A 27642-nucleotide genomic window follows, 5' to 3' on the forward strand; every position below is an offset into this window, starting at 1 on the left:
GTGTTGAGCAATTGTTTTGCAATTTAAATGTAGCATCATGAATTTACTTGGGCAATTCAACATTCATCCCTAAAGTTCACACACACACAGTGAATGAAGAGAGGGGAAGATAGGCGGAGCATTGAGGAAATCTCTCTCTCTCTCTGTGGTCAACTATATGGGCACTAACAGACTGATTCTCAGACAGTGTTCCTAGGCTGGTAATTCATTTACAGAACATACACTGACAACTGGAGCTATTTTCACAGTCAGAAAGACAAGTTGACCATCAGACAAACGCTGATTTACATTTTCCCCCTTCCTACAACACCTTTCAAGGTAAGACTCATGGAAGATTGTCCTATGAAATAGAGACAAAACTTATGTGTTTGTTTGAGTTGATCATCCAGTTATATAAAGACTAGCCAACAGATAATATATTTAAAAAAATACAAATTAAATTATGATCAGCCTTTCTATGGCCAAAGTTTTGAATGACTAGACTCAGTTGTTTTCAAATTCCAGCAGCAGGACTTTCTTTTGGAATGTTAGATAACATTTTTAAATTTTTGCATGTTAATGTCTAGCCAGCAGATTCCGACCTTACCGTTATGCTTGTTAACACTGAGCTGCACTGAGGTCGGAACAATCATGGTTAGATTAAGAGACTGCAGAGCCGGCACGAGATGTGGGTCGGAAAAAGTGACAATGCAGGGATGGGATGTTCCACTGTACTCCAACTTTTACCTATATCCAAACTGATACATCAAAAACTGCAATTTTTGTCCACACACTAGCTAGCAGTTGCCACAACCGCAGCTCATTGTAAAGAAGAGTAACGGTAGGGTTGGAATCTACTGTCTAGAAAGGCCTATGGCAACAGTGCTGAGATTTATGATTATATGAAGTTCATGATTATTTGAGTGTTTGTGGTATTCATATGCAAATGACAAGTTAATTGACTTTGATATAGGCCTTGTTCTGAAATTCTGACAAAGATCTTTATCTCCCTGTACAGACTAGGCTACCTTCACCTATCATGACGACACCTAACCAGAATCGAACCCCCCGCGGCGTGGGCACCCCGCTCTCCCCCAACCGCATCACACGGCTGCAGGAGAAGGATGACCTGTGCAACCTCAATGACCGCCTGGCCGTCTACATCGACAAGGTGCGCTCGCTGGAATCTGAGAATGCGGGGCTGCGGATGCGCATTACTGAATCGGAGACCGAGATTAGCCGGGAGATGAAGGGCATGAAGGCTGCTTATGAGGCCGAGCTTGCTGACGCCAGGCAGACTCTTGACTCGGTGGCCAAAGAGCGTGCACGCCTGCAGCTGGAACTAGGCAAGGTGCGGGAGGACTACAAGGAGCTCAAGGCCAGGTACCTACAGCATCGGTGTATATTCCAATATAAAAACCATGTTTTTATCCTATAAGCCCCACCATGCAATTGATAAAGCTCTCAATTAAGAAAGATAATCTTTAAAAAATATATATATATTTTACCTTTATTTTACTAGGCAAGTCAGTGAAGAACAAATTCTTATTTTCAATGACGGCCTAGGAACAGTGGGTTTACTGCCTGTTCAGGGGCAGAACGACAGATTTGTACCTTGTCAGCTCGGGGAATTGAACTTGCAACCTTTCGGTTACTAGTCCAACAACCACTAGGCTACCCTGCCGTCGCAACACATTCATACTGTAATGTCCTGGTGTGTGTGTGTTTGTGTGTCTGTGTGTCTGTGTGTCATTAGAGTGCAGGGAGAGCGGTGGAGCGTTGATGTGCCATTCAGTTGAACTGAGTTTAGTATTATTAGACTATTAATATTAATTAGAGTAAGAATGTCTGATTACATCATTCTGTGACAGCCAGAAAAGCTAGGCACATTTGGCACAGGTTTACAGAGTCAGTTGAACTTATGAAAGTGTGTGTGATGGTTAAGCGTTGGATTCAAACTTTCCATGCCTACTGTTTCCATTCTGGAGTAGTTTGGGTTCTCTGACTCACCCAAATAGGTTTAAGATGTAAAAGTTATACTGCCACAATGTCTCCAGTGGTTATATAACAACCACTGGGGAACCAACTCAAGAGCATGCATTGACCATGTGAACGACTAAGTCTGAGGTTTCAACGGAAATTTTGTCTCTCTGATTAAAAATGTATGCAAATATACAGTTTCCTAAGATCTGAACAGATCCAGATGTTTTGTATTGCATCTCCATTCTTGTGGGCACTTGGATGCTTGAATGCCTTTTGAAGACGTTCTGATTCTGATCAAAAGCTTGTTTGCCTTTGACCTCAAATACAATTTAAGGTAATTTGGATTAGCCTAAAAAACCCAACGAAAAAAAAACCCAACGATAAGCCTTGCGATCCTAATTTTTTTTATTAGTCTCACGCTGTTGGCGGTAGCTGCACTCAATTCAGCTTCCCTACACGCCAGGTAGGCGACGTGTTCCCATTTTGAACCATTTCATATATCTGAAGGTACGAACTTCCATCCCTAGTACTGGGTCGGTGCCCCCTTTGCCTCCAGAACAGGCCTAGGAGGAGCAAATCAAGTGCATTGGCCTACCAATGGCCAATCAGATGGCTCAGATTATCGTGTCTGCAGTAATATAGCAGGTGTTGATACTGTGAGATTTCTACACTTTTAAAACCATGACTAGAGACAGACAGTCATTGAATACAGCAAAGAGCTGCTATTTTTATGAGTGAGTTCATTTCAAAGTTTTTAGTCAGCACTGTCAACACTTTCTATTTAACACTTTTACAAGTCATAAAATGTGCGTTCTCCCTACTTAATAATTTTTAATACCGAGGAATATTTCACTTTCTCTGGTCATAGGAGTAACAACATTAATTTGTGCATAAGGCAGACAAAATATGGTGCGATTCGAGTTTCACCATCAGCTGGATGATGCTGTCCATTTCAGTCATTGTCAGCGGAGGAAAGGGAGACTGGAGGGACATTGAGAGGTGGACCGTCTGCTGCCCTCTCCCTCTGCTGAGCTCAGACTGACTATCAGATGCAGGCTCCATCAGCCCACTAAAAAAGCAAATTATTCAAATTTATGCTCACTCAGCTGTGCCTCACAAGTAATACAACAACTGATCTATTAGCGTGATCATATAGCCTATCTCAAAAAAATTGTCTGAGAAGAACAACAATGCATTGGCAGGGGAATTGAAAGCAAAGCCAATGTGATAATATTTTGGGCCTATAGCCCACTGCACAAACCTCATTACTACTGTACTGTTTTGTGCATAGGGCGGCCGTTTCTGAGATATTGGAACCATCGTGGCTGGCACTGATGATTGTATCACACTCAAAGTCGCTTAGGTCACTAGTTTTTCCCCATTCTAATGTTCAATCGAACAGTAACTGAATGCCCTCGATGCCTGTCTGCCTTCTTTACATAACAAGCTATGGTCACGTGACTGTAGGAGCGATCCATTTTCGTGAACAGGGTGGTGCACCAAATGAAACTGTCCGGTGACTGTAGTTTGCCTACACACACCCACTTCCTACGCCTTCTGCATGTGTCAAATGATTCCGGTTTTATTTAGCATATTCCTTCATTTTCCTCATTGCTCAATGCAGTTTGACTGCAACCATCATCCAGCCAAACAGCTCCCACCCCATCCTACTATACAGAATCCAAGCCCAGTGACTAACACTTTCCCTTTTGTGCTTTCCAGTCATCAATCTGTGTCCCAAATTGCACCCTATTTCTTACAAAGTACACAACTGTTGACCATGCCCCATAGGGCTCTGGTCAACAGTAGTGCATTGTGAAGGGAATAGGGTACCATTTGGGACACAACTTAAATGTACAATACGTGGCAGTGTTTGGAGTGTTCCACTCCCCGCTTCCATTATTTTTTCATAAATATTGAGATGGTGACAGCCTTGTGTTTGGCAAAGGCAGGCCGGGTTGCCATGGCAGTCTCTCAACCAAACAAAGACGGTCGTGGCTTGTGGCTACCATATGCGTCACAGTGGATGGATGAAGATATAACTATGACTCATAGCACAGGGCTGGAAACACCCCCACCCATTCCCAGGCTTTCCCACCTTTCTCCTCCAGGCTTTCATCTCCCTAAAATAGCCACAGGATACAGCTGTATGAATGAAAAAAAGGAACTGTTGGAAAAACAGTTCTACATCTACATGATTTATTTGTTGAAGGGATAATCAGTGTAGGTAATCAAGTCAGTGTAGATACACTCTTGTCACTGACATTCTTTCTTTCTGTAGCAATTGAGATTGGAGACAGATAAAATTACATTTATTATATTAATATAAAATCTACTCAACACTCCAAGAGACTGTTCATCATAATTATGTTCATACAAACCAGTGATTCCAGTGAATGCATGTCTCCTCAGGAACACAAAGAAGGAGTCCGACCTGGCGGGGGCGCTACTCCGGCTGAAGGACCTGGAGGCTTTGTTGAACTCTAAGGATGCATCCCTGACCACTGCCCTGGGAGAGAAACGCAACCTTGAGGCAGAGGTCAGAAACCTAAAGGCCCAGCTAGCCAAGGTGAACGCACTCACAATTTGTCTGGTTCTCCAAGACACTATCAATCCCATTCACACAGCTATTGTCCAACACTATTGTTCCACTATTGCTTTTGTGAGTCACTGACTTTTTTCACTCCAGTTCATTCTGATTCAATCTCTTCATCTAGTTGACACTGTTATCTCTTCTCATTGTGTGCATGCTTGTGTGCGCTTGCCTACATGTGTGTGAATGCCATACCCTAACATCTTATTTCTCTTTCTGACTCGATCAGCTGGAGACCAGTCTGAGCGATGCTAAGAAGCAGCTGCAGGATGAGATGCTGAGGAGAGTGGATGGAGAGAACCGCATCCAGACAGTAAAAGAAGAGCTGGAGTTCCAGAAGAACCTCTACACTGAGGTCAGACTGTCGGACATTGTCACTACTGTTACCATGATGATGATAATCATAATTTTAAGACATTTTAACTAGACCTTCATGACTAGTTTGCAGTAAAACTAGTAGTAATCATTATGGGTCAGTAATGTTTCTCGATTAAGATTAAACAGCAACTGCCCCTAAAAAGCTACTTCTTGTTTTGAAAACAGCCTATGTTGCATCGATATGAGACAGAAACATTTGTTATAGTGTTAAAATTGATTACAAAGTGTAAATAGAATAATTTTTGTCATAAAGTCAGTCTCGTACAAAACTCAGATTTGCGAGACAATAGGAATAAATGGTATGTCACGTAATGAAGGGTTCCATAACAGTTTTCCTTGGGTTGGGTTTATGTCAATCCTGCCCTCATGCCCACAGCTGGCAGCAGCAAAGTAATCATCAATTAGGAGCGCAGCTGCACATGACCCCATCATAATGCCCATGGTCAATTTGGTTTGACACTCAGTATCCGTATGGGGCTATTTAAGGACCATCAATAAATTACAAAATGTACATGGAATAATATTTGAAAAGGTTAATAGCTCCAAATTTCAATGTCTCAACTTCAAACCAACTATAATTTGTAGAAATCCATATTGAAAGCATTTATTGAGGCAACTATAGCTAATTCGCCAGCTAAAGGTAATTGGCTAAATTAAAATCTTACCATATGCTTCCCAGTCGAAAAAATTTGCACATACACTACCGTTAAAAAGTTAGGGGAAAGAAAATTAATTTTTTTTTGTCCATTAAAATAACTTAAAATTGATCAGAAATACAGTGTAGACATGGTTAATGTTGTAAATGACTATTGTAGATGGAAACGGCAGATTTTTAATGGAATATCTACATCGGCGTACAGAGGCCCATTATCAGCAACCATCACTCCTGTGTTCCAATGGCACGTTGAGTTAGCTAATCCAAGTTTATCATTTTAAAAGGCTAATTGATCATTAGAAAACCCTTTTGCAATTATGTTAGCACAGCTGAAAAATGTTGTCCTGATTAAAGAAGCAATAAAACTGGCCTTCTTTAGACTAGATGAGTATCTGGAGCATCAGCATTTGTGGGTTCGATTACAGGCTCAAAATGGCCAGAAACAAATAACTTTCTTCTGAAACTCGTCAGTCTAATCTTGTTCTGAAAAACGAAGGCTATTCGATGTGATAAATTGCCAAGAAACGGAAGATCTTGTACAACGTGCAAACTGGCTCGAACCAGAATAGAAAGAGGAGTGGGAGGCCCCAGTGCACAACTGAGCAAGAGGACAAGTACATTAGTGTCTAGTTTGAGAAACAGACTCCTCACAAGTCCTCAACTGGCAGCTTCATTAAATAGTACCCGCAAAACACCAGTCTCAACGTCAACAGTGAAGAGGCGACTCCGGTATGCTGGCCTTCTAGGCAGAGTTCCTCTGTCCAGTGTTTGTGTTTTTTTTGCCCATCTTAATCTTCTCTTTTTAATGGCCAGTCTGAGATATGGCTTTTTCTTTGCAACTCTGCCCAGAAGGACAGCATCCTGGAGTCGCCTCTTCCTCTTCACTCAACGAGATTACTAGTTTTCGTGCACATTTTTCACTTGAGAAATAGTTTACCAAATACCTTAGCTATATGTTCTTTACTATTCTGTCATCAGATTTTTCATCAATGCTCCTTATAGGACACATCACTGCACTCTATACTCCTCTGTAAACTAGTCATCTCCGTATAGCCGTCGCAAGAACCACTGGTTGATGCTAATGTACAAAGCCCTCTTAGGCCTCACTCCCCCTATCTGAGATACCTACTGCAGCCCTCATTCTCCAAATACAACACCCATTCTGGCAGTCACGTTCTGTTAAAGGTCCCCAAAGCGCACACATCCCTGGGTCGCTCCTCTTATCAGTTTGCTGCAGCTAGCGACTGGAACGAGCTGCAAAAACCACTCAAACTTGACAGTCTTATCTCCATCTCTTCATTCAAAGACTCAATCATGGACACTCTTACTGACACTTGTGGCTGTTCGTGTGATGTATTGTTGTCTCTACCTTCTTGCCCTTTGTGCTGTTGTCTGTGCCCAATAATGTTTGTACCATGTTTTGTGCTGCTGCCATGTTGTGTTGCTACCGTGTTTTTGTCATGTGTTGCTGCCATGCTGTGTTGTTGTCTTATAGGTCTCTCTCAATGTAGTATTGTGGTGTCTCTCTTGTTGTGTCGTGTGTTTTGTCATATATTGACATTTTTAATCCCAGCCCCTGTCCCCGCAGGAGGCCTTTTGCCAGGCCATCATTGTAAATAAGAATATGTTCTTAACTGACTTGCCTAGCTAAATAAAGGTAAAATAAAATAAATAAATAGACTAGACTAGATGCGTGCGTCTTCATGTGCCATCGCACGCATGTTGATTTGGTCCATCCACACCGGACATGATCAGGACGCGTAGGTTGAAATATCAAAACAAACTCTGAACCAACTATATTAGTTTGGGGACAGGTTGAAACAAATTAAATATTCATTGACATTTAGCTAGCTAGCTTGCTGTTGCTAGCTAATTTTTCCTGGTATATAAACATTGGGTTGTTATTTAACCTGAAATGCAACACTGGCTGTGTGGTCAGAATGTTAGCCCTGAAAATAAATGTATTTATTTCCTGAATATTTTGTGGAATTGTTTCTGGCTATGTTGTTGCTACAGTGGCTCAAGAGGGACAAAAAACAGTAATATTGTTGTTTTTTCCTCGTTATTCAAGAGAAGGACCTTGAGGGAATGTGGGAGCACAGGTGTTCGTTTCGCCTAGCCGAGTTCTACTCGAAGCAAACCAAACCTATGTATGCGGACGCCTTTACTGTGTACTGTTTTGGCAGAGTGAATGTACAAACACTTGCCATTGAGGATTATTTTGAATCCAGGAACAGGCTTAATTAATCTGAGGGGAAACCGGTCCTTAAGATTTAGTTTTGTTGATAAATCTCTTACAGGAGCTGAGAGAAACAAAGAGACGCCACGAGTCTTGCATGGTGGAGCTGGGTAACGGAAAACAGGAGGACTTTGAGAGCAGGCTGGCCGAGGCCCTGATAGAGATGCGCTCCCAGCACGAGCTACAGATCAAGATGTACAAGGATGACATAGAGAAAACCTATACATCTAAGGTAGCCCATCCATCAGATTTTGAGGTTGAGAAAGAGAGCTTCATGATGTGCAATGTGCCTGCTAGTAGTATATTCAGAAAGCTGCAGGCCAACATGCATGCTACCATTTGAGAGATTTGAGCACAAGTTTGATTGAAGTACATTTCATCAGCATAGCTAAGGGATGAATAGCATCAGTTTAGACGACCACTGATTCTGGTCCCCATGCTCCCAAGGACTGATGCCCTTTTGTTGTTCTCTGCCAGTTGGAGAATGCCCGCCAGTCTGCTGACAGGAGCAGTCACCTGGTGGGGGCAGCCCATGAGGAGCTGCAGCAGACCAGAGTACGCATCGAGTCTATGTCCTCCCAACTCAGCCAGCTGCAAAAACAGGTATAGTATTTGTGCAGGTTTGTCAAAATAATAACACGTTATATACACATGCGCAACCAAAAGATTCCACAGTTAATCTCGGTTACCCAGAAGTAAAATTATCTTGCGAAAGTTTGTCATTTCATGCCATTAACAATTGCGATTACCTTTGTGGAAAGGAAGGAAGCTAAGTCTCCTCCATCGCAAATGGAAACTCTCTGCCAAACCCCTCTTTTTCGCTAATTTCACCTGTGTTTATCATGGCCAAAAAGCACATTTTTGTTAGTGGAAACCGTTTATCATCCACACACAGACTTAAAAATCACTGCACTAGTTAAACGCCGCCTTCGCACAATCCTGATTTGTCAGAAAAACCCAAACCAGGAACTACTGCTGCTCGTAATCACATGTATGTGAGGATTGACAGATTCTCACCGGTTCATCGCTCCACAAGAGATTATTCCCCAGTTCACATCCGGTGCTGCAGCGCGCCATAATTGCTAGCTAGATCCAACCAGAAAACGGAACAAATGACTAATATACACACATTGACTTTTTAGTACCAGATCCACTAAACAAAATCATCAGACAACATTTATTTCCTGTATATTTTCTGTTTGCTCTGGTGTTTCATTTGGCTAGCACAGCAAATAATATCACTGGAGCTAGCGTGATGTGAAGGTAGAAAAATATCAGTTTACATTGTTAGCCAGCTAGCTAGATAAATGAATATCTCTCACGACAGCCAACAAAGTAACTATGTAGCTAGCATATAAATTCAATGTTTGACTGCCACATTGTTTACCTCATAAGTTAGCTAGCAGCAGTAATTACCCAACTATCAACCCCTCTCCCCCTAACCAATGTCACTCAGTTCTTCGTCTGCATCCTCCAAAACACAACTATATTTTACCCAAGCCCACTGACTTTTTAAAATCAACAAACTAGTTTTAATGAACCACTAGCTTGTGCCAATCATGTATTATCAGCCTCACTTTCCAAGACTTAGTTAGTGGTGTGTTTACAGTAAAGCTGAACTTTACAGATGCTAGCACTGACACCTTGTGGGGATAATGTTGAACTGCATATCATCACACCAGGATGGTACATAACATTAGTTTTATTTCAAGCAACATATTTGGTGATGTATTTTGAAGTTAAATGAACTAATAATGGTTCTCTCCTGTGCGTGTCAGGTTAACCCAGGCCCTGTTTGTCCCCAGGCGCTCTCGTTTGTTGACTTCTGTAACCGTAAAAGCCTTGGGCTCATGCATGTTAAATTCATGCATGCATGTTCAATTCTCGGGCCGACTCTTTTCTCTGTGTATATCAATGATGTCGTTCTTGCTGCTGGTGATTCTCTGATCCACCTCTACGCAGAAGACACCATTCTGTATACATCTGGCCCTTCTTTGGACACTGTGTTAACAAACCTCCAAATGAGCTTCAATGGCATACAACACTCCTTCCGTGGTCTCCAACTGCTCTTAAATGCTAGCAAAACAAAATGCATGCTCTTCAATTGATCTCTGCCCGCACCCGCCCGCCCGCCCGACTAGCATCACTACTCTGGACGGTTCTGACTTAGAATATGTGGACAACTATAAATACCTAGGTGTCTGGCTAGACTGTAAACTCTCCTTCCAGACTCATATTAAATCTAGAATCGGCTTCCTTTTTCACAACAAAGCCTCCACTCTTCACCCTACCGATCCTTGACTTTGGCGATGTCATTTACTAAATAGCCTCCAACACTACTCAGCAAATTGAATGCAGTCTATCACAGTGCCATCCGTTTTGTCACCAAAGCCCCATATACTACCCACCACTGCCACTTGAATGCTCTCGTTGGCTGGTCCTCACTACATATCTGTCGCCAAACCCACAGGCTCCAGGTCATCTATAAGTCTTTGCTAGGCAAAGCTCAGCTGACTGGTCACCATAGCAACACCCACCCATAGCACACACTCCAGCAGGTATATTTCACTGGTCATCCCCAAAGCCAACACCTACTTCGGCATCCTTTTCTTCCAGTTCTCTGCTGCCAATGACTGGAACGTATTGCAAAAATCACTGAAGTTGGAGATTTATATCTCCCTCACTAACTTTAAGCATCAGCTGTCAGAGCAGCTTACCAATCGCTGCAGCTGTACACAGCCCATCTGTAAATAGCCCACCCAACCAACTACCTACCTCATCCCATATTTGTTTTTGTTTTTCTGCTCTTTTGCACACCAGTATTTCTTCTTGCACAGCCTCATCTGCACATCTATCACTCCAGTGTTAAATGCTAAATTGTAATTACTTCACCACTATGGCCTATTTATTACCTTACTTCATTTGCACACACTGTATACAGATTTTTCTATTGTGTTATTGACTGTACATTTGTTAACCCCATGTGTAACTCTGTGTTGTTTTTGTCGCACTGCTTTGCTTTATCTTGACCAGGTCGCAGTTGTAAATGAGAACTTGTTCCTCAACTGGCCTTCCTGGTTAAATAAAGTTTAAATACATTTTTAAAAATGTAAAAAATCCCTAAGTTCTACCTTCATTACAAGGGTAGGTTTAGCTACAGATTTTAACACCAGATAATGTGATTTAACCCCAAAAGATGTTTACCCATTATACTGGGAGTTACAGGTTTGCCAATATAAAATGTTGCCAAAGGTTTTTCAACTAACCTGGTATTTGTGATACTGTCTTGTTCTCGATTTGTGGAAACAGGAGTCTCATAAAATGTCCAGTTCCAGGGGGTCCGTTTGAATTATTAAAATAAATAAATCTTTTGAGCCATGAAGTAATCCAACAATGTGTAAGCTGCCATCTCGTCTATTTCAAATGTTCTCTCATTGATCAAGACAGGTGGAACCACCCCAAAGTGCCAGATGTCATGATGACACTCACCTGTCTCAATCAATGAAAACATATTTGAAATAGACAATATGGTGGCATACACATTGGTGGACTACTTCATGGAGAATAAAATGTATTTATTTTAATAACAGAGCATTTTCTAAATTCAAACGACCCCGCTGCAACTGGACACAGACATTTTATGAGACTCATGTTTCCACGAATTGAGAACGAACATAGTACGAACATAATCAAATGACACTTGAAGTTAGCTTGCTGGAGGACAGTGAGTGTAGCAGAATGAAGCAAATTGACGCAAAATCCTCCCGCAGCTGATATGCTTATTGTATTAAGATATAGATAAATTCATGATGGACAGGAGACACTACTTTAAGTCTCAGGGGGGAAGACCTCACATTACATTGGCTACTAGAACTCACCTCTGCTCCAGTCACACCCCTTTCACATCCTCCTACTCCGCCGACAGTATAACTCAGCCACCGACTGTGTGATCTGAGTCAGTGTAGCAGAATTAAACCGGGGTGCAACTTCGGAAGTGGGGGGGACATTATTATTTATTTTTAATCCAGTTGGATAAACTCTCCAAACAGCCTACCCGACCGCTCGGAGGTGTCCACATGGTCCTAAAGCACACTGTCCCTTTTTTTGTGTCACATTCCAATGGGGGTGCTAGATTGATTCAGTTCACACATTCTGCTCTGCTGACTGCTGAGGTTGATGCAGAGAAGGATGTGTGAGTGTGTCGCACATTAGCTAGTTGACAGTTGCTTCTACTTCTCAATTCATCCTTCCTCGATTCCTCTCCTCCTTCTCAAAACCCATTGGAGAAGGTCAGAAGGGTAGGGACCTTGTGGCTTCTCATCCAATACAGTTGCAATACAATACAGATGAGGAAATGGGATGTGAGGAATCAAGGAAAGACAAAGTGAGACAAAATCCTAGTAACCATTGTGTGGTGATGTCACCCACCCTTAGACCTAAAGTACTGTTATCCTAGCCCAACTAGGATAATGGATGCTGGTTTGTGGGTATGAAGTGCTGTTGTAGACAGGGGTTGCATCCCATGTCAGCCATACAGGGATTGTTACACCGATGATCAAGGACATCAGCTGCAAATCTATGCAATATTAGACAAATTGAGAGTGAGTGACAATCAAATGAAACAGACAAACGGGGAATATTAAATCACCATAAAATACACTATACTTAATTCAAAGGATCAACACTTTATTTCATATCATACAAAGAACGCCTATGTAAATAGTTAGTGGGTTTAGACATCCATCTTACTCCAAAACAAGAGAGAATTGAATAGTTAAATGAATAGTGTCTAATACAAATAATTAGCAGAATGTCAGGTGTTAGGGCTGGGCTGCCTTACATTTATTTGGAAAATTTCTTCTCACAAGCTCTACAAACAAGAATGTTAAACAAAATTATATTTAAACATACTTTACCAGTTGTCTGTGCGGTTGGTCCTTTAGATAATTGCATAAACTTTTCAAAGTACTGGTAGTGCTTTCAGATGATTTCTATCACCTGATGCATTCATACAAGATGAAAATACATGCATGAGACGCATGCCTACTTCTAGAGCTCGTGCAACGTGTTTACATGTTTCTGTGCGTTTCAGGTGATAGAAATCTGAACGCTCTTTCAGCGCTTTGAAAAGTTGACGTACTTTCCTGTAGATATATTTTCTCACATTCGTACCTGGAAAAGGGCCAACCACACAGACAACCATTAAAGTAAGTTAAAATGTGATTTTATTCAAGGTCGGTAGAGGAAACCTTTCCAATTTAGGCTATTCACTGAATTGCTTCTTTGGGAAATCTTATCAAATTTAATTTTGAAAAATAGATTAGTTCCCAGTTGCAAGGAACATCCGACCCTGACCTTGAGAAAACAACTAGACTGAGTTAGCTAGCTAGCTTAGCTGTTAAAAATATGTATACCCTGTCAATAAGTAAGTTTTACCCATTTCATAAGAACCTTTCCACCCATTCCAGTTGGCAGCCCGTGAGGCGAAGGTGAGGGACCTGGAGGAGGCGTTGTCTCGTGAGAGGGACACCACGCGCCGTCTGCTGGGGGATAAGGAGAGAGAGATGGCTGAGATGAGACAGAGGATGCAGCAGCAGCTGGATGAGTATCAGGAGCTGCTGGATGTCAAACTGGCCCTGGACATGGAGATCTGTGCCTACAGAAAGCTACTGGAGGGAGAGGAGCAGAGGTATACTGAAGACATAGAAATATGCATTTTATAGTCACACATACAATACTTGTAAAATAGGGCAGGGTTAAACCTGTTCTGATAGCTAAGTTAGCTTGCTGGTTTCAATATTGAATCACTACAAGGGCTGCCGGCTAGAGCAGTATGGATGCCGTCGTAATTGGCTAGTCACCTCACCACCATGAACTACACACTGGTACTTTTTAGGGTTCTTTAATGAACAACTGTAGGATGTGGTTTTACAAGGAATAGAAAAACAAACATATTATAGGACACAATAATGTGATTATTACTATAAGATGCATACAGTATATAAAGGTTTAACCAGATAAGCTTACTACAATTTGCTATGTAAATGTAATGAAAAAAGGCTTCACACAGATGTGAATACAATACGGACTTAAAATGATATGGTGTATTTAATAGGCTTCCATTACATCTAAAATATAATGCAGTATAGGAGAACATGAATCACAATAGCAGAATACATCTGCAGTCTATACACTGCTACACAATACAGTTCTAGTATGCTAACATAGACAGTAAGCTATAAAGTGGCCCGCAAGGACACGTGACCACTACAAGGTGCAATAACTGTGTACTGACCATGAAAATGGTGGACAGAGCGAGAGCGCTCACTAACACAACTTAAACCTGCTATCTCTAATAAGCTGCCGCAGTAACCAGCAGGCTGTACAATGTAAACAAACTCTGACCACGATAATAAAAGGACATAAATATTCTTAAATCTCAAGCATAAACATAACTGCAATGCACTGTGTGCATGAATCATAGAAAATAGTTAGCCTGGCTAACTAGCTAGTTGCTAGCAATAACGATACATAAGCAATTACAACTTGGAGGCGGTACTCATACCTTAAGGGAACATTTCGGCATTTCGTGTATAGTTAGTGAAAAAGTCCATATTGCAAATGTACGGTCCCTTACTAGACGTCCGAAATCGTTTGTAAAATTCGCGGTCGGCGTCGGGCCGTGCGGTAGGGAAGTCATCAAATGAACTTTGTCGGACATTCGGTTTCCGTTTAATAAAATAAACAAGTTTTGGACCATTTTTCCGCTATCCCGGAAATTCCCACAAGAGGGCATAAGGAATCATATGGCAATTTGGCAAAACATCACGAATCACGACGGGGCCTTATCTCGAAAACTGAAAATATTTCGAAGCCGAAACTTGGTGAGCGTAGGTTTGGCATAATGGGCAGTTGGCCCCGAACAAGATGGCGTCTAGGCCTCAACGGTTTTTGAGTTATGGCCATTTTTCTGGGATTAAAGGTCCTAAATGGAAATAGAGAAATTATTTTTCCACTTCAGGTCAAAGTCAAGGAGCCTCCGGTGTCAATAAAAAAAGAACCAGCCATTTATCTATCGTCATTTAAGAGAAACGGAACAATGACAAATTGGAGATGTTCACAAATAGGCGTTTTTTTTTTTCAACGGTTACAGATCCAGTTGCGGGGTGTTCATACGAATCTTTTTAAAGTGTGAGGCGGAGCTCTGCGAGATTTCTGTGATTTTCTATGATTTTCTGAAATAACACACACACACTAAACCCTCCGTAAATAACTCAGTTCTTAACGTAAAGACTTAAAACTCAGGATTATGTAAAGGCATACCCCATTTATTTATAGCTTCCTGTGCCAACCAGAAGTGCCTTAAATGGTGTCATAGTGGCTGTTTCCAAGGGTTAAAAAGGTCAGATCTTTTCAAAACTTCATATGTGTGATTAGGCAACCCCCATGAACTGTAAGTCAGTCATTTCTCCCAACAGATGTCAAAGAAAAGCTCTCACACACACACACACAGCAAGGATGGAGTGACAAAGTGCGGTGCTTAAAGACACAGAGAGCAGGCAATGGCATTACCATAATCCCTAGGCCGTGCCGAGTTCAACGAGATATCCCGCTTGACCGTAGCTCGCTCGGTCTAGGCGCAGCGACCATTAGAATAGTAGGGCCAAAATGAAGCCTGCCCCACAATGTCATTTGCTTTTGGGTGACAGTGAGAGAACCGTTAGGGTGAGAAGAAAAATTCCACCACAGGAATGTTCCTAAGGTCCTCCCGATCTGTACAAGCCTAACCTTGACCGTGTGGCATTAACCCTTAACAGTAAAACAGGGTTTTTTGATCTCACAGATTACAGTGACATCTCTCCCCATAGGAATACATAGCCTGCACCACAAAATTCAACCTGAAGCCTATATGGGTTATGAATGCCGTATGAACCTGTCTTCGGTACCAGTCCATCAGGCCACTATGAGGTCTACCTGTGTTGATTCTAAGCTTCCTGGACCAACCGGATGTGGTTAAAATGCCCCTAAAAGTGTATATCCATACCCTGCCTGCAGTTTGACAGACATAGTGCACTGTGTAGATCAGTCAATTCTTAACGTAAAGACTTAAAACTCAGGATTCTGTTACAGCATACCCCAATGAGGATATGTGTTGATTTATAGCTTCCTGTGCCAACCGGAAGTGCCATAATTGGTGTCTCAGGGGCTGTTTCGAGGGGTTAAAAAAGTCAGATCTGTCCAAAACTTCATATATGTGATTAGGCAACCCCCATGAACTGTAAATCAGTCATTTTTCCCCAAAAAATTCAAAGGAAAAAAAAATCACACTAAAACACAACTTGGAAGGAGGGACGTATTGGGGTGCGTAGAGACAGACAGTGGCTGCTTTGTTGGAGCTAAAAAAGAACCGTCAGACCTAGAGTTACGAAACTTTAGAAACCTGTTCTAGACCTCCGGTCGATGGTGCGTGGTGAGTTACGTGGCTCTAGACGGTTCTCGGACCGAGAAACAGCCTCGTACATTTGCAATACCTTCAATTCATTTTGACCATCACGAAAATGACGACGTTTAGAAAAGTCTCAGAGATGCAAGGCTAGGTGCATTGAAACCGGCTCGGCCCATAGAGACGGACCCCAACGTTTCTGTCCGATAGCTCGTTCAAGGACCCCGTAGTAAGGCATGGAAAAAAGTGGATTTTCAGCACCAATTAGGGTTTTGCTCGGACACCAAATGACCTATCGAGCCGAAACTCGGGATTCGGGGTCGCCTCACATAGGCCTTCACATAATGTCCGAACTGGACCCGCAGCTAGAACGTAACTATGTGTTTTACCTTTTTATTATGTTTTAAACTGAAGGCGCTGTGAATTATGGGCCTGCTCTGACATATGTGATAGTTGGCTACTAAATGTGTAGGAAAAAGTGGGTTTGGTGTCAATTGATATCCGTTTGGTGTCATAATGACATCTAATTGACTGATGGACACTGACTTGCTAGTTGACTTTTGTGCATTTGCAATATGTTTAAACAGAGAGGGACCATCACCAAAATGGCATTCTGAAACCAACACAAAAAATGGCATCACCATAGTCTCCAGACTGTGCCGAGTTCAATGAGACGCCCCGCTTGACCGTAGCTCGTTCTGAGTGCAGCGAACTTGAAAAAAAGAAGGCCCAAAATGAAGCCTGCCCCACAATGTCATTTGATTTTGGGTGGCAGTGAGAGAACCGTTAGGGTGAGAAGCACAATTCGACCTCAGGTACGTTCCTGAGGTCCTCCCGATCCGTGCAAGCCTAACCTTGACCGTGTGGCATTAACCCTTCACAGTAAAAAGAAGGTGTTTACTTGAAACAGCTTGCTTTGACTTCTCGCCCCATAGGAATACATTGCCTGCACCTCTAAATTCAACCTGAAGCCTATGTGGGTTATGAATGCCTTATGAACCTGTCTTCTATGACAGTCCATCAGGCCACTATGAGGTCTACCTGTGTCGAATCTAAGCTTCCTGGAGCAACCGGAAGTGGTTAAAATCACCCATACACTGCCTGCAGTTTGATAGACATTGTGCATTTAACCCTGTGTAGATCAGTCAATTCTTAACGTAAAGACTTAAAACTCAGGATTCTGTAAGTGGCTATGTCAATCAAGACATGTGTTTACTTATAGCTTCCTGTGCCAACCGGAAGTGCCTTTAATTGGGTCACACTGTCTGTTTCGAAGGGTTAAAAAAGTCACATCTCTCCAAAACTTCATATGTGTGACTAGGTAACCCTTCTGAACTGTAAATCAGTCATTTCTCCCAACAGATGTCAAAGAAAAGCTCCCTCACACACACACAGGAAGGATGGAGTGATAAAGTGCGGTGCTTAAAGACACAGAGAGCAGGAAATGGCATTACCATAATCCCTAGGCCGTGCCGAGTTCAACGAGATATCCCGCTTGACCGTAGCTCGCTCGGTCTAGGCGCAGCGACCATTAGAATAGTAGGCCCAAAATAAAGCCTGCCCCACAACGTCATTTGATTTTGGGTGAGAGTGAGAGAACCGTTAGGGTGAGAAGAAAAATTCCACCACAGGAATGTTCCTAAGGTCCTCCCGATCTGTACAAGCCTAACCTTGACCGTGTGGCATTAACCCTTAACAGTAAAACAGGGTTTTTTGATCTCACAGATTACAGTGACATCTCTCCCCATAGGAATACATAGCCTGCACCACAAAATTCAACCTGAAGCCTATATGGGTTATGAATGCCGTATGAACCTGTCTTCGGTACCAGTCCATCAGGCCACTATGAGGTCTACCTGTGTTGATTCTAAGCTTCCTGGACCAACCGGATGTGGTTAAAATGCCCCTAAAAGTGTATATCCATACCCTGCCTGCAGTTTGACAGACATAGTGCACTGTGTAGATCAGTCAATTCTTAACGTAAAGACTTAAAACTCAGGATTCTGTTACAGCATACCCCAATGAGGATATGTGTTGATTTATAGCTTCCTGTGCCAACCGGAAGTGCCATAATTGGTGTCTCAGGGGCTGTTTCGAGGGGTTAAAAAAGTCAGATCTGTCCAAAACTTCATATATGTGATTAGGCAACCCCCATGAACTGTAAATCAGTCATTTTTCCCCAAAAAATTCAAAGGAAAAAAAAATCACACTAAAACACAACTTGGAAGGAGGGACGTATTGGGGTGCGTAGAGACAGACAGTGGCTGCTTTGTTGGAGCTAAAAAAGAACCGTCAGACCTAGAGTTCCGAAACTTTAGAAACCTGTTCTAGACCTCCGGTCGATGGTGCGTGGTGAGTTACGTGGCTCTAGACGGTTCTCGGACCGAGAAACAGCCTCGTACATTTGCAATACCTTCAATTCATTTTGACCATCACGAAAATGACGACGTTTAGAAAAGTCTCAGAGATGCAAGGCTAGGTGCATTGAAACCGGCTCGGCCCATAGAGACGGACCCCAACGTTTCTGTCCGATAGCTCGTTCAAGGACCCCGTAGTAAGGCATGGAAAAAAGTGGATTTTCAGCACCAATTAGGGTTTTGCTCGGACACCAAATGACCTATCGAGCCGAAACTCGGGATTCGGGGTCGCCTCACATAGGCCTTCACATAATGTCCGAACTGGACCCGCAGCTAGAACGTAACTATGTGTTTTACCTTTTTATTATGTTTTAAACTGAAGGCGCTGTGAATTATGGGCCTGCTCTGACATATGTGATAGTTGGCTACTAAATGTGTAGGAAAAAGTGGGTTTGGTGTCAATTGATATCCGTTTGGTGTCATAATGACATCTAATTGACTGATGGACACTGACTTGCTAGTTGACTTTTGTGCATTTGCAATATGTTTAAACAGAGAGGGACCATCACCAAAATGGCATTCTGAAACCAACACAAAAAATGGCATCACCATAGTCTCCAGACTGTGCCGAGTTCAATGAGACGCCCCGCTTGACCGTAGCTCGTTCTGAGTGCAGCGAACTTGAAAAAAAGAAGGCCCAAAATGAAGCCTGCCCCACAATGTCATTTGATTTTGGGTGGCAGTGAGAGAACCGTTAGGGTGAGAAGCACAATTCGACCTCAGGTACGTTCCTGAGGTCCTCCCGATCCGTGCAAGCCTAACCTTGACCGTGTGGCATTAACCCTTCACAGTAAAAAGAAGGTGTTTACTTGAAACAGCTTGCTTTGACTTCTCGCCCCATAGGAATACATTGCCTGCACCTCTAAATTCAACCTGAAGCCTATGTGGGTTATGAATGCCTTATGAACCTGTCTTCTATGACAGTCCATCAGGCCACTATGAGGTCTACCTGTGTCGAATCTAAGCTTCCTGGAGCAACCGGAAGTGGTTAAAATCACCCATACACTGCCTGCAGTTTGATAGACATTGTGCATTTAACCCTGTGTAGATCAGTCAATTCTTAACGTAAAGATTTAAAACTCAGGATTCTGTAAGTGGCTATGTCAATCAAGACATGTGTTTACTTATAGCTTCCTGTGCCAACCGGAAGTGCCTTTAATTGGGTCACACTGTCTGTTTCGAAGGGTTAAAAAAGTCACATCTCTCCAAAACTTCATATGTGTGACTAGGTAACCCTTCTGAACTGTAAATCAGTCATTTCTCCCAACAGATGTCAAAGAAAAGCTCCCTCACACACACACAGGAAGGATGGAGTGATAAAGTGCGGTGCTTAAAGACACAGAGAGCAGGAAATGGCATTACCATAATCCCTAGGCCGTGCCGAGTTCAACGAGATATCCCGCTTGACCGTAGCTCGCTCGGTCTAGGCGCAGCGACCATTAGAATAGTAGGCCCAAAATAAAGCCTGCCCCACAACGTCATTTGATTTTGGGTGAGAGTGAGAGAACCGTTAGGGTGAGAAGAAAAATTCCACCACAGGAATGTTCCTAAGGTCCTCCCGATCCGTGCAAGTCTAACCTTGACCGTGTGGCATTAACCCTTAATAGTTTAACATTAACCCTTAACAGTTTGCATTGACTTCTCTCCCCATAGGAATACATTGCCTGCACCCCTCATTTCAACCTGAAGTCTATATGGGTTATGAATGCCGTATTAACCTGTCTTCGGTACCAGTCCATCAGGCCACTATGAGGTCTACCTGTGTTGATTCTAAGCTTCCTGGACCAACCGGAAGTGGTTAAAATCACCCTAAAAGTGTTGATTTATAGCTTCCTGTGCCAACCGGAAGTAACATAATTGGTGTCTGTTTCGAGGGGCTGTTTCGAGGGGTTAAAAAAGTCAGATCTGTCCAAAACTTCATATATGTGATTAGGCAACCCCCATGAACTGTAAATCAGTCATTTTTCCCCAAATAATTCAAAGGAAAAAAAAATAACACTAAAACACAACTTGGAAGGAGGGACGTATTGGGGTGCGTAGAGACAGACAGTGGCTGCAATAGTTAGCTTTGTTGGAGCTAAAAAAGAACCGTCAGACCTAGAGTTCCGAAACTTTAGAAACCTGTTCTAGACCTCCGGTCGATGGTGCGTGGTGAGTTACGTGGCTCTAGAAGGTTCTCGGACCGAGAAACAGCCTCGTACATTTGCAATACTTTCAATTAATTTTTGCATCACGAAAATGACGACATTTAGAAATGTCCCAGAGTCGCAAGACTAGGTGCATTGCGAACGTCTCTGCCCATATAGACAGACCCCAACGTTTCTGTCCGATAGCTCATTCAAGGACCCCGTAGCAAGTCATGGAAAATAGTGGATTTTCAGCACCAATTATGGTTTTTCTCGGACACCAAATGACCTATCGAGCCGAAACTTGGGATTCGGGGTCGCCTCAGCTAGGCCAACACATAACATAAGAAATGGACCCGCAGCTAGAACGTAACTACGTGTTTTATGTTTTTTTTTATGGTTTGAACCGAAGGCGTTGTGAATTTTGGGCCAGCTCTGAAGTATGTAATAGTTGGCTACTAAACGAGTTGGAAAAAGCGGGTTTGGTGTCAGTTTGTATCAGTTTGGTGTCAGAATGATATCTAATTGACTGATGGACTCTTGTCCACTTGACTCTTGTACATTTGCAATATGTTTAAACAGTGAGGTACCATCACCAAAAGCGACATTCTGAAATCTACCCTAACGAGCGATTGAGATGAACCAGAATCACTGCAAAGCCATCCCGAGTTCATCGGGCCAGTCAATTTCACATTCCTGCAGGATTTTTATAGCATGACAAATTCGTGATGGTACCTGCCCATTGAAACATATTGCAAATGCACAGTGACTTTGAAAAAGTAAGGAAACATAAACAAATGGACATAATGAAATCAACATTTTTTTATTTTGGGTGACCAGTTGCACGTGCATTTGCAATATGATTCTATAGTGAAAAAACATCACCAAAGTCACATTCTGAAATCTACCCTAACGAGCGATTGAGATGAACCAGAATCACTGCAAAGCCATCCCGAGTTCATCGGGCCAGTCAATTTCACATTCCTGCAGGATTTTTATAGCATGACAAATTCGTGATGGTACCTGCCCATTAAAACATATTGCAAATGCACAGTGACTTTGAAAAAGTAATGAAACATAAACAAAAAAAATCAAAACTTTTTTTTTTAGGGTTACCAGTTGCACATTTCAGATCACCAGTTGCACGGAGGAAAATCGTTACTTTTGACTTTGACTTTTGACTTCCTATGACATCATATTGCAAATGGACAAAACATATGCCTTATGCACAAGTAAAACAAAAAAAAATATGATAATACAAGTTGACAAAGGTATAGTTTGAGCAAAGTATAGTTTGAATTTTGAGCATGACAAATTCGTGATGGTACCTGCCCATTAAAACATATTGCAAATGCACAGTGACTTTGAAAAAGTAAGGAAACATAAACAAAAACAATCAAATTTTTTGGGGGGGGTTACCAGTTGCACATTTCAGATCACCAGTTGCACATTTCAGATCACCAGTTGCACGGAGGAAAATCGTTACTTTTGACTTTGACTTTTGACTTCCTATGACATCATATTGCAAATGGACAAAACATATGCCTTATGCACAAGTAAAACAAAAAAAAATATGATAATACAAGTTGACAAAGGTATAGTTTGAGCAAAGTATAGTTTGAATTTTGAGCATGACAAATTCGTGATGGTACCTGCCCATTAAAACATATTGCAAATGCACAGTGACTTTGAAAAAGTAAGGAAGCATAAACAAAAACAATCAAATTTTTTGGGGGGGGTTACCAGTTGCACATTTCAGATCACCAGTTGCACATTTCAGATCACCAGTTGCACGGAGGAAAATCGTTACTTTTGACTTTGACTTTTGACTTCCTATGACATCATATTGCAAATGGACAAAACATATGCCTTATGCACAAGTAAAACAAAAAAAATATGATAATACAAGTTGACAAAGGTATAGTTTGAGCAAAGTATAGTTTGAATTTTGAGCATGACAAATTCGTGATGGTACCTGCCCATTAAAACATATTGCAAATGCACAGTGACTTTGAAAAAGTAAGGAAACATAAACCAAAAACAATCAAAATTTTTTTGGGGGGTTACCAGTTGCACATTTCAGATCACCAGTTGCACATTTCAGATCACCAGTTGCACATTTCAGATCACCAGTTGCACGGAGTAAAATCGTTACTTTTGACTTTGACTTTTGACTTCCTATGACATCATATTGCAAATGGACAAAACATATGCCTTATGCACAAGTAAAAAAAAAAAAATTATGATAATACAAGTTGACAAAGGTATAGTTTGAGCAAAGTATAGTTTGAATTTTGAGCATGACAAATTCGTGATGGTACCTGCCCATTAAAACATATTGCAAATGCACAGTGACTTTGAAAAAGTAAGGAAACATAAACCAAAAAAATCACATTTTTTGGGGGGGTTACCAGTTGCACATTTCAGATCACCAGTTGCACATTTCAGATCACCAGTTGCACATTTCAGATCACCAGTTGCACATTTCAGATCACCAGTTGCACGGAGGAAAATCATTACTTTTGACTTTGACTTTTGACTTCCTATGACATCATATTGCAAATCGACAAAACATATGCCTTATGCACAAGTAAAACCAAAAAAAATTATGATAATACAAGTTGACAAAGGTAAAGTTTGAGCAAAGTATAGTTTGAATTTTGAGCATGACAAATTCGTGATGGTACCTGCCCATTAAAACATATTGCAAATGCACAGTGACTTTGAAAAAGTAAGGAAACATCAACAACAAAAAAAAAACCTTTTTTTGGGGAGTTACCAGTTGCACATTTCAGATCACCAGTTGCACGTGCATTTGCAATATGATTCTATAGTGAAAAAACATCACCAAATGGACATGATGAAATCAACACAACGAGGGATGGAAATGAACAACTATCACTGCCCGGCCATCCCGAGTTCATCAGTTCAGTCAATTTTGGCCCCCAAAAAATTGACTTTTTACTTTTGACTTTTGACTTCCTATGAAATCATATTGCAAATGGACAAATCATGTTCCTTATGCACAAGTAAAAAAAAAAATATGATAATAACATTTTACAAAAGTATATTCATACAGTTCTTACACATGATTAATTGATTTAAAATCAAAACAATTTCGAAAAACGGTCCAGAAAGCACTTTTTTTACGAGGGTGATAAGTTTTTTTTTTAAATTCACATTTTCAACTTTTGACTTCCTATTAAATCATATTGCAAATGGACAAAACATATGCCTTAAGCACAAGTAAAAAAAAAAAATATATATATATATATGATAATAAAATACGAATAAAGTATGTTGATACAGTTCTTATACGAATGTAATTGACACAAAAATCTAAAGAATTTAGAAAAATGGTCCAGAAAGCACTTTTTTAAGGATGTGTGAAGTTTTTTACCAAATTTTGACATTTTTGACTTTTGACTTTTGACTTCCTATGAAATCATATTGCAAATGGACAAAACATATGCCTTATGCGCATGTAATTTAAAAAAAAAATTATGATAACAAAATTGGACAAAAGTATATTCATACAGTTCTTACACATGTGTAATTGACAAAAAAATCGAAAGAATTTCGAAAAAAGGTCCAGAAAGCACTTTTTTAAGGGGTGATACGTTTTTGAAAAAAAAATCATTTTTTCAAAATTTTGCTTTTGGATGTTGACTTGGGTTGCATTTCCAATATGAAAAACCCCGGTGGAGCGCACTCGCCCCCTGTTGGATTTTTGAAGTGTTACAATTGGCAATTGCCATATGGCATTTGCAATATACTTTGAACGAATCAACGCCGCTTTGGGTGGTATTGGACATTGTGTATATGGTTTGTCCAATGCCAATATTTTGCCATTCATTTTTGTACAATTCAGGGGGCTATTCCCTTACAACAAGCAGGCTAAAGAGAATGTCTCTGATTGGATAGAAATTTGGTGGTGATTGACTGATGATCTGTCGGGTATTCTAACTAAAGGGACGAACTAGAAATACTACATCTGAAAGCCTTTTCTACAATACTAATGCATATTGTACATTTTTACACACATACTTTACATGTACTTACTCACAGGGCTACAAACAGTCACATGTGGCAAAGTATTAAAAAGTATTAAAAAGTATTGTATATACAGGTCAGAAGCACAAATACATGTCAAACTCAGTCATTCACAAATTACTCTTGCTCTTTTCCCTTCTCGGTTGTTAAAACCCATGGATCAATTCTACTCCATCCAGGTTGCGTCTGTCCCCCAGCCCTCCCACTACGCGAGTGACAGGAAGTGGATCAGGCACCCATACCGTCCACTGCAGTTCCTCTACCAAGAAGCGGCGTCTCAACAACACTGACAGTGAGGCCTCAGGCCTGACAGGAGGCACAGTGGCACGAACACGCATCACCCAGCAGGCTTCTGCCAGTGGACGTGTCACTGTGGATGAAGTGGACCTGGATGGGAAGTATGTGTTGCTCAGCAACAAAGCAGATGAGGTGAGAGGGGCTTGTTTGGCATTTTACACATTAAAGTCTGTTTGTTTTCTTATTAGGTTGATAGGATGAGGCTGAAGAGTGACATTTACAAATCTACTGCCACTGCTTTAGCACTTTAATTAGGGATTTACAGTAAATCCATCCTCTACATCACTCCCACAGGACCAGAACCTGGGAAACTGGCAGCTGAAGCGACAGATGGGCTCCGGCACCCCCGTCACCTTCAAGTTCCCCCCTAAATTCACCCTGAAGGCTGGACAGAGGGTCACGGTAAGTGTGTCTGAAAAGCTCCAATTATCATTGTGTTAAACATGGTCATTTTATCTGTGAAAAAAATGAAATTACTTCTGAATGTTCTTTTGGGGAATCAGATCTGGGCATCTGCAGCTGGCGGCAGCCACAACCCCCCCTCTGACCTGGTGTGGAAGACCCAGACCTCATGGGGCAGTGGAGACCACTTCCAGACCACTCTGATCAGTGCCAACGGAGAGGTGGGCACTCACTGTTTATTTATTTATTTGACATTTATTTAACTAGGCAAGTCAGTTTAAGAACAAATTCTTATTTTCAATGACGGCCTGCCCCACAAACATGTTCAAATTATAGTTTGTGACATTGCAACGGATCTTTCTCTCTATTCAGGAAATGGCTATGAGGAAGGTGACCCGCACCCTATTTGACCAGGATGATGATGACATGGTGAGTGCAATCAAATGCCAATTGAGTATGAAAAGGATGTGTCTTCGGACTTTGGCACGTCCATAAGGAATGCAGCAAAATTAATGTGTGGTTAATAGATATATCTCTGACGCCCCCTGCAGATGGCCCATAGCACATGTGGAGGAGATGGTGAGTATAACCTTCGGAGCCGGTGTGGCTCCTGTGGCCTGCCCGCTGACAGCAAGTCCAGCGGAGGCTTCTCTGTGTCCTCCACGTCCCGCTCAATCCGAAGTGGGGGCATCGCTGAGGGTCTCCTCCCACACTCCTATGTTGTGAGCAGCAGCACGTCTCGTAGGGTAGGTCCTATAAGTCCCACAGACACATTTTTAGTCCCTATAAGTAGGCCCATTTGAAATCTACACTTCATCTGCTGGAAAGCACACAAACCTGTTTAATGACACAGAACTCTGGTTGTGTAGTCATTGAGCTATTCAACATATTAAGATATTTTGCACAACCAACAGCGTATGTTAAAAAATATATCTAATTTTTCAGAGTGGATCTAGAATGGAGAACTGCCCCATCATGTGAAGTTCTTTGAGTTCTTACTGGTGCACATGGACTCCATTTCATCTCAATTTTTTACATATATATCTTTTTTTATACTCTTTATCCAATAAAGTTTTTCTAACTTTATACATTGTAATACATTCAGACATGCACATGTATTGTATTTGATTTATGTTTAGATCCAGACAGAGCACAAATAAAGGTTAGATTAATTTGTTGGCATGAAAATTTGATTGAACCACTAGTGCCACTGTCAGCTATATGTTTTCCCAATGGATCCCTGCATGTTACAGTATGTCTCCAGTCTGATTTGTAACACATATAGCTTCTATTCATGTCACAATTAATAAAATAATAGAATAGAATAACTATGCATGGATCAATACAATTGCCTCATGTTGTTTTAATGGTGTATCTTTGTTCTTGTGGTCTCGTTTTGTTATTCAATGCTGCACATTGTATTGGCTGTTTGAACAAATATGATGGCGCTGACAGATATGGCAGCTCTGCTTCTAAGTCCCAAGCAACTTTGCAGTATTTCTTTTTTGTGTGTGTTATTTCTTACATTATTAGCCCAGAAAATGATTTGTGTTATTACGTACAGCCAAAAATAAATTTGGATATCAGAGCAGCGGTAACTCACCAGCATTACGAATAGGAATATGACTTTCCCGAATTGGATTCTTTGTTCGTACCCCCCAGGGCAATTCAACTTATTCCAGAGGCTGCTCCAAAACACTTTCGGCGGAGAAGAGGTATTCGGAATGGACTTCTAGTCTGCTTCCGAGTATATTACTTGCTAATGTTCAGTCTCTGGACAATAAAGCAGACGAGCTCAGGGTGAGGATCTCCTTCCAGAGAAACATCAGGGATTGTAACATATTCTCGCAGTACATTGTGCAGAACAGGAAAAAATAACTGTCACGCCCTGGTCGAAGTATTTTGTGTTTATCTTTATTTATTTGGTCAGGCCAGGGTGTGGCATGGGTTTTTGTATGTGGTGTGTATGTATGGGGATTGTAGCTAGTGGGGTGTTCTAGTTAAGTCTATGGCTGTCTGAAGTGGTTCTCAATCAGAGGCAGGTGTTTATCGTTGTCTCTGATTGGGAACCATATTT

The 27642-nt window shown here is 41.5% G+C and overlaps 1 protein-coding gene across 1 annotated transcript; it reads left to right on the top strand.

Moving 5' to 3' along the window:
* LOC110514751 (lamin-A) lies at positions 1-26913 on the top strand. Its single transcript, XM_036971154.1, has 13 exons — positions 1-318; positions 998-1362; positions 4375-4531; positions 4785-4910; positions 7889-8059; positions 8305-8430; positions 13296-13516; positions 25046-25295; positions 25458-25565; positions 25667-25786; positions 25938-25994; positions 26117-26311; positions 26511-26913. Exons 2-13 carry the CDS (start codon positions 1019-1021, stop codon positions 26544-26546), a joined length of 1911 nt encoding a protein of 636 aa, XP_036827049.1. The 5' UTR covers positions 1-318; positions 998-1018; the 3' UTR covers positions 26547-26913.
* The last annotated feature ends 729 nt before the right edge of the window (positions 26914-27642 follow it).

The sequence above is a fragment of the Oncorhynchus mykiss genome, chromosome 32 (genome assembly GCF_013265735.2).
Source record: "Oncorhynchus mykiss isolate Arlee chromosome 32, USDA_OmykA_1.1, whole genome shotgun sequence".
Classification (NCBI taxonomy): domain Eukaryota; kingdom Metazoa; phylum Chordata; class Actinopteri; order Salmoniformes; family Salmonidae; genus Oncorhynchus; species Oncorhynchus mykiss.

Excerpts from the sequence above, each read along its gene's own strand:
- LOC110514751 (XM_036971154.1), top strand. The coding sequence starts at position 1,019 with ATGACGACACCTAACCAGAATCGAACCCCCCGCGGCGTGGGCACCCCG. Across the intron at positions 1,363-4,374 it reads TACAAGGAGCTCAAGGCCAG|GAACACAAAGAAGGAGTCCG; the intron begins GTACCTACAGCA and ends ATGTCTCCTCAG. Across the intron at positions 8,431-13,295 it reads TCAGCCAGCTGCAAAAACAG|TTGGCAGCCCGTGAGGCGAA; the intron begins GTATAGTATTTG and ends CACCCATTCCAG.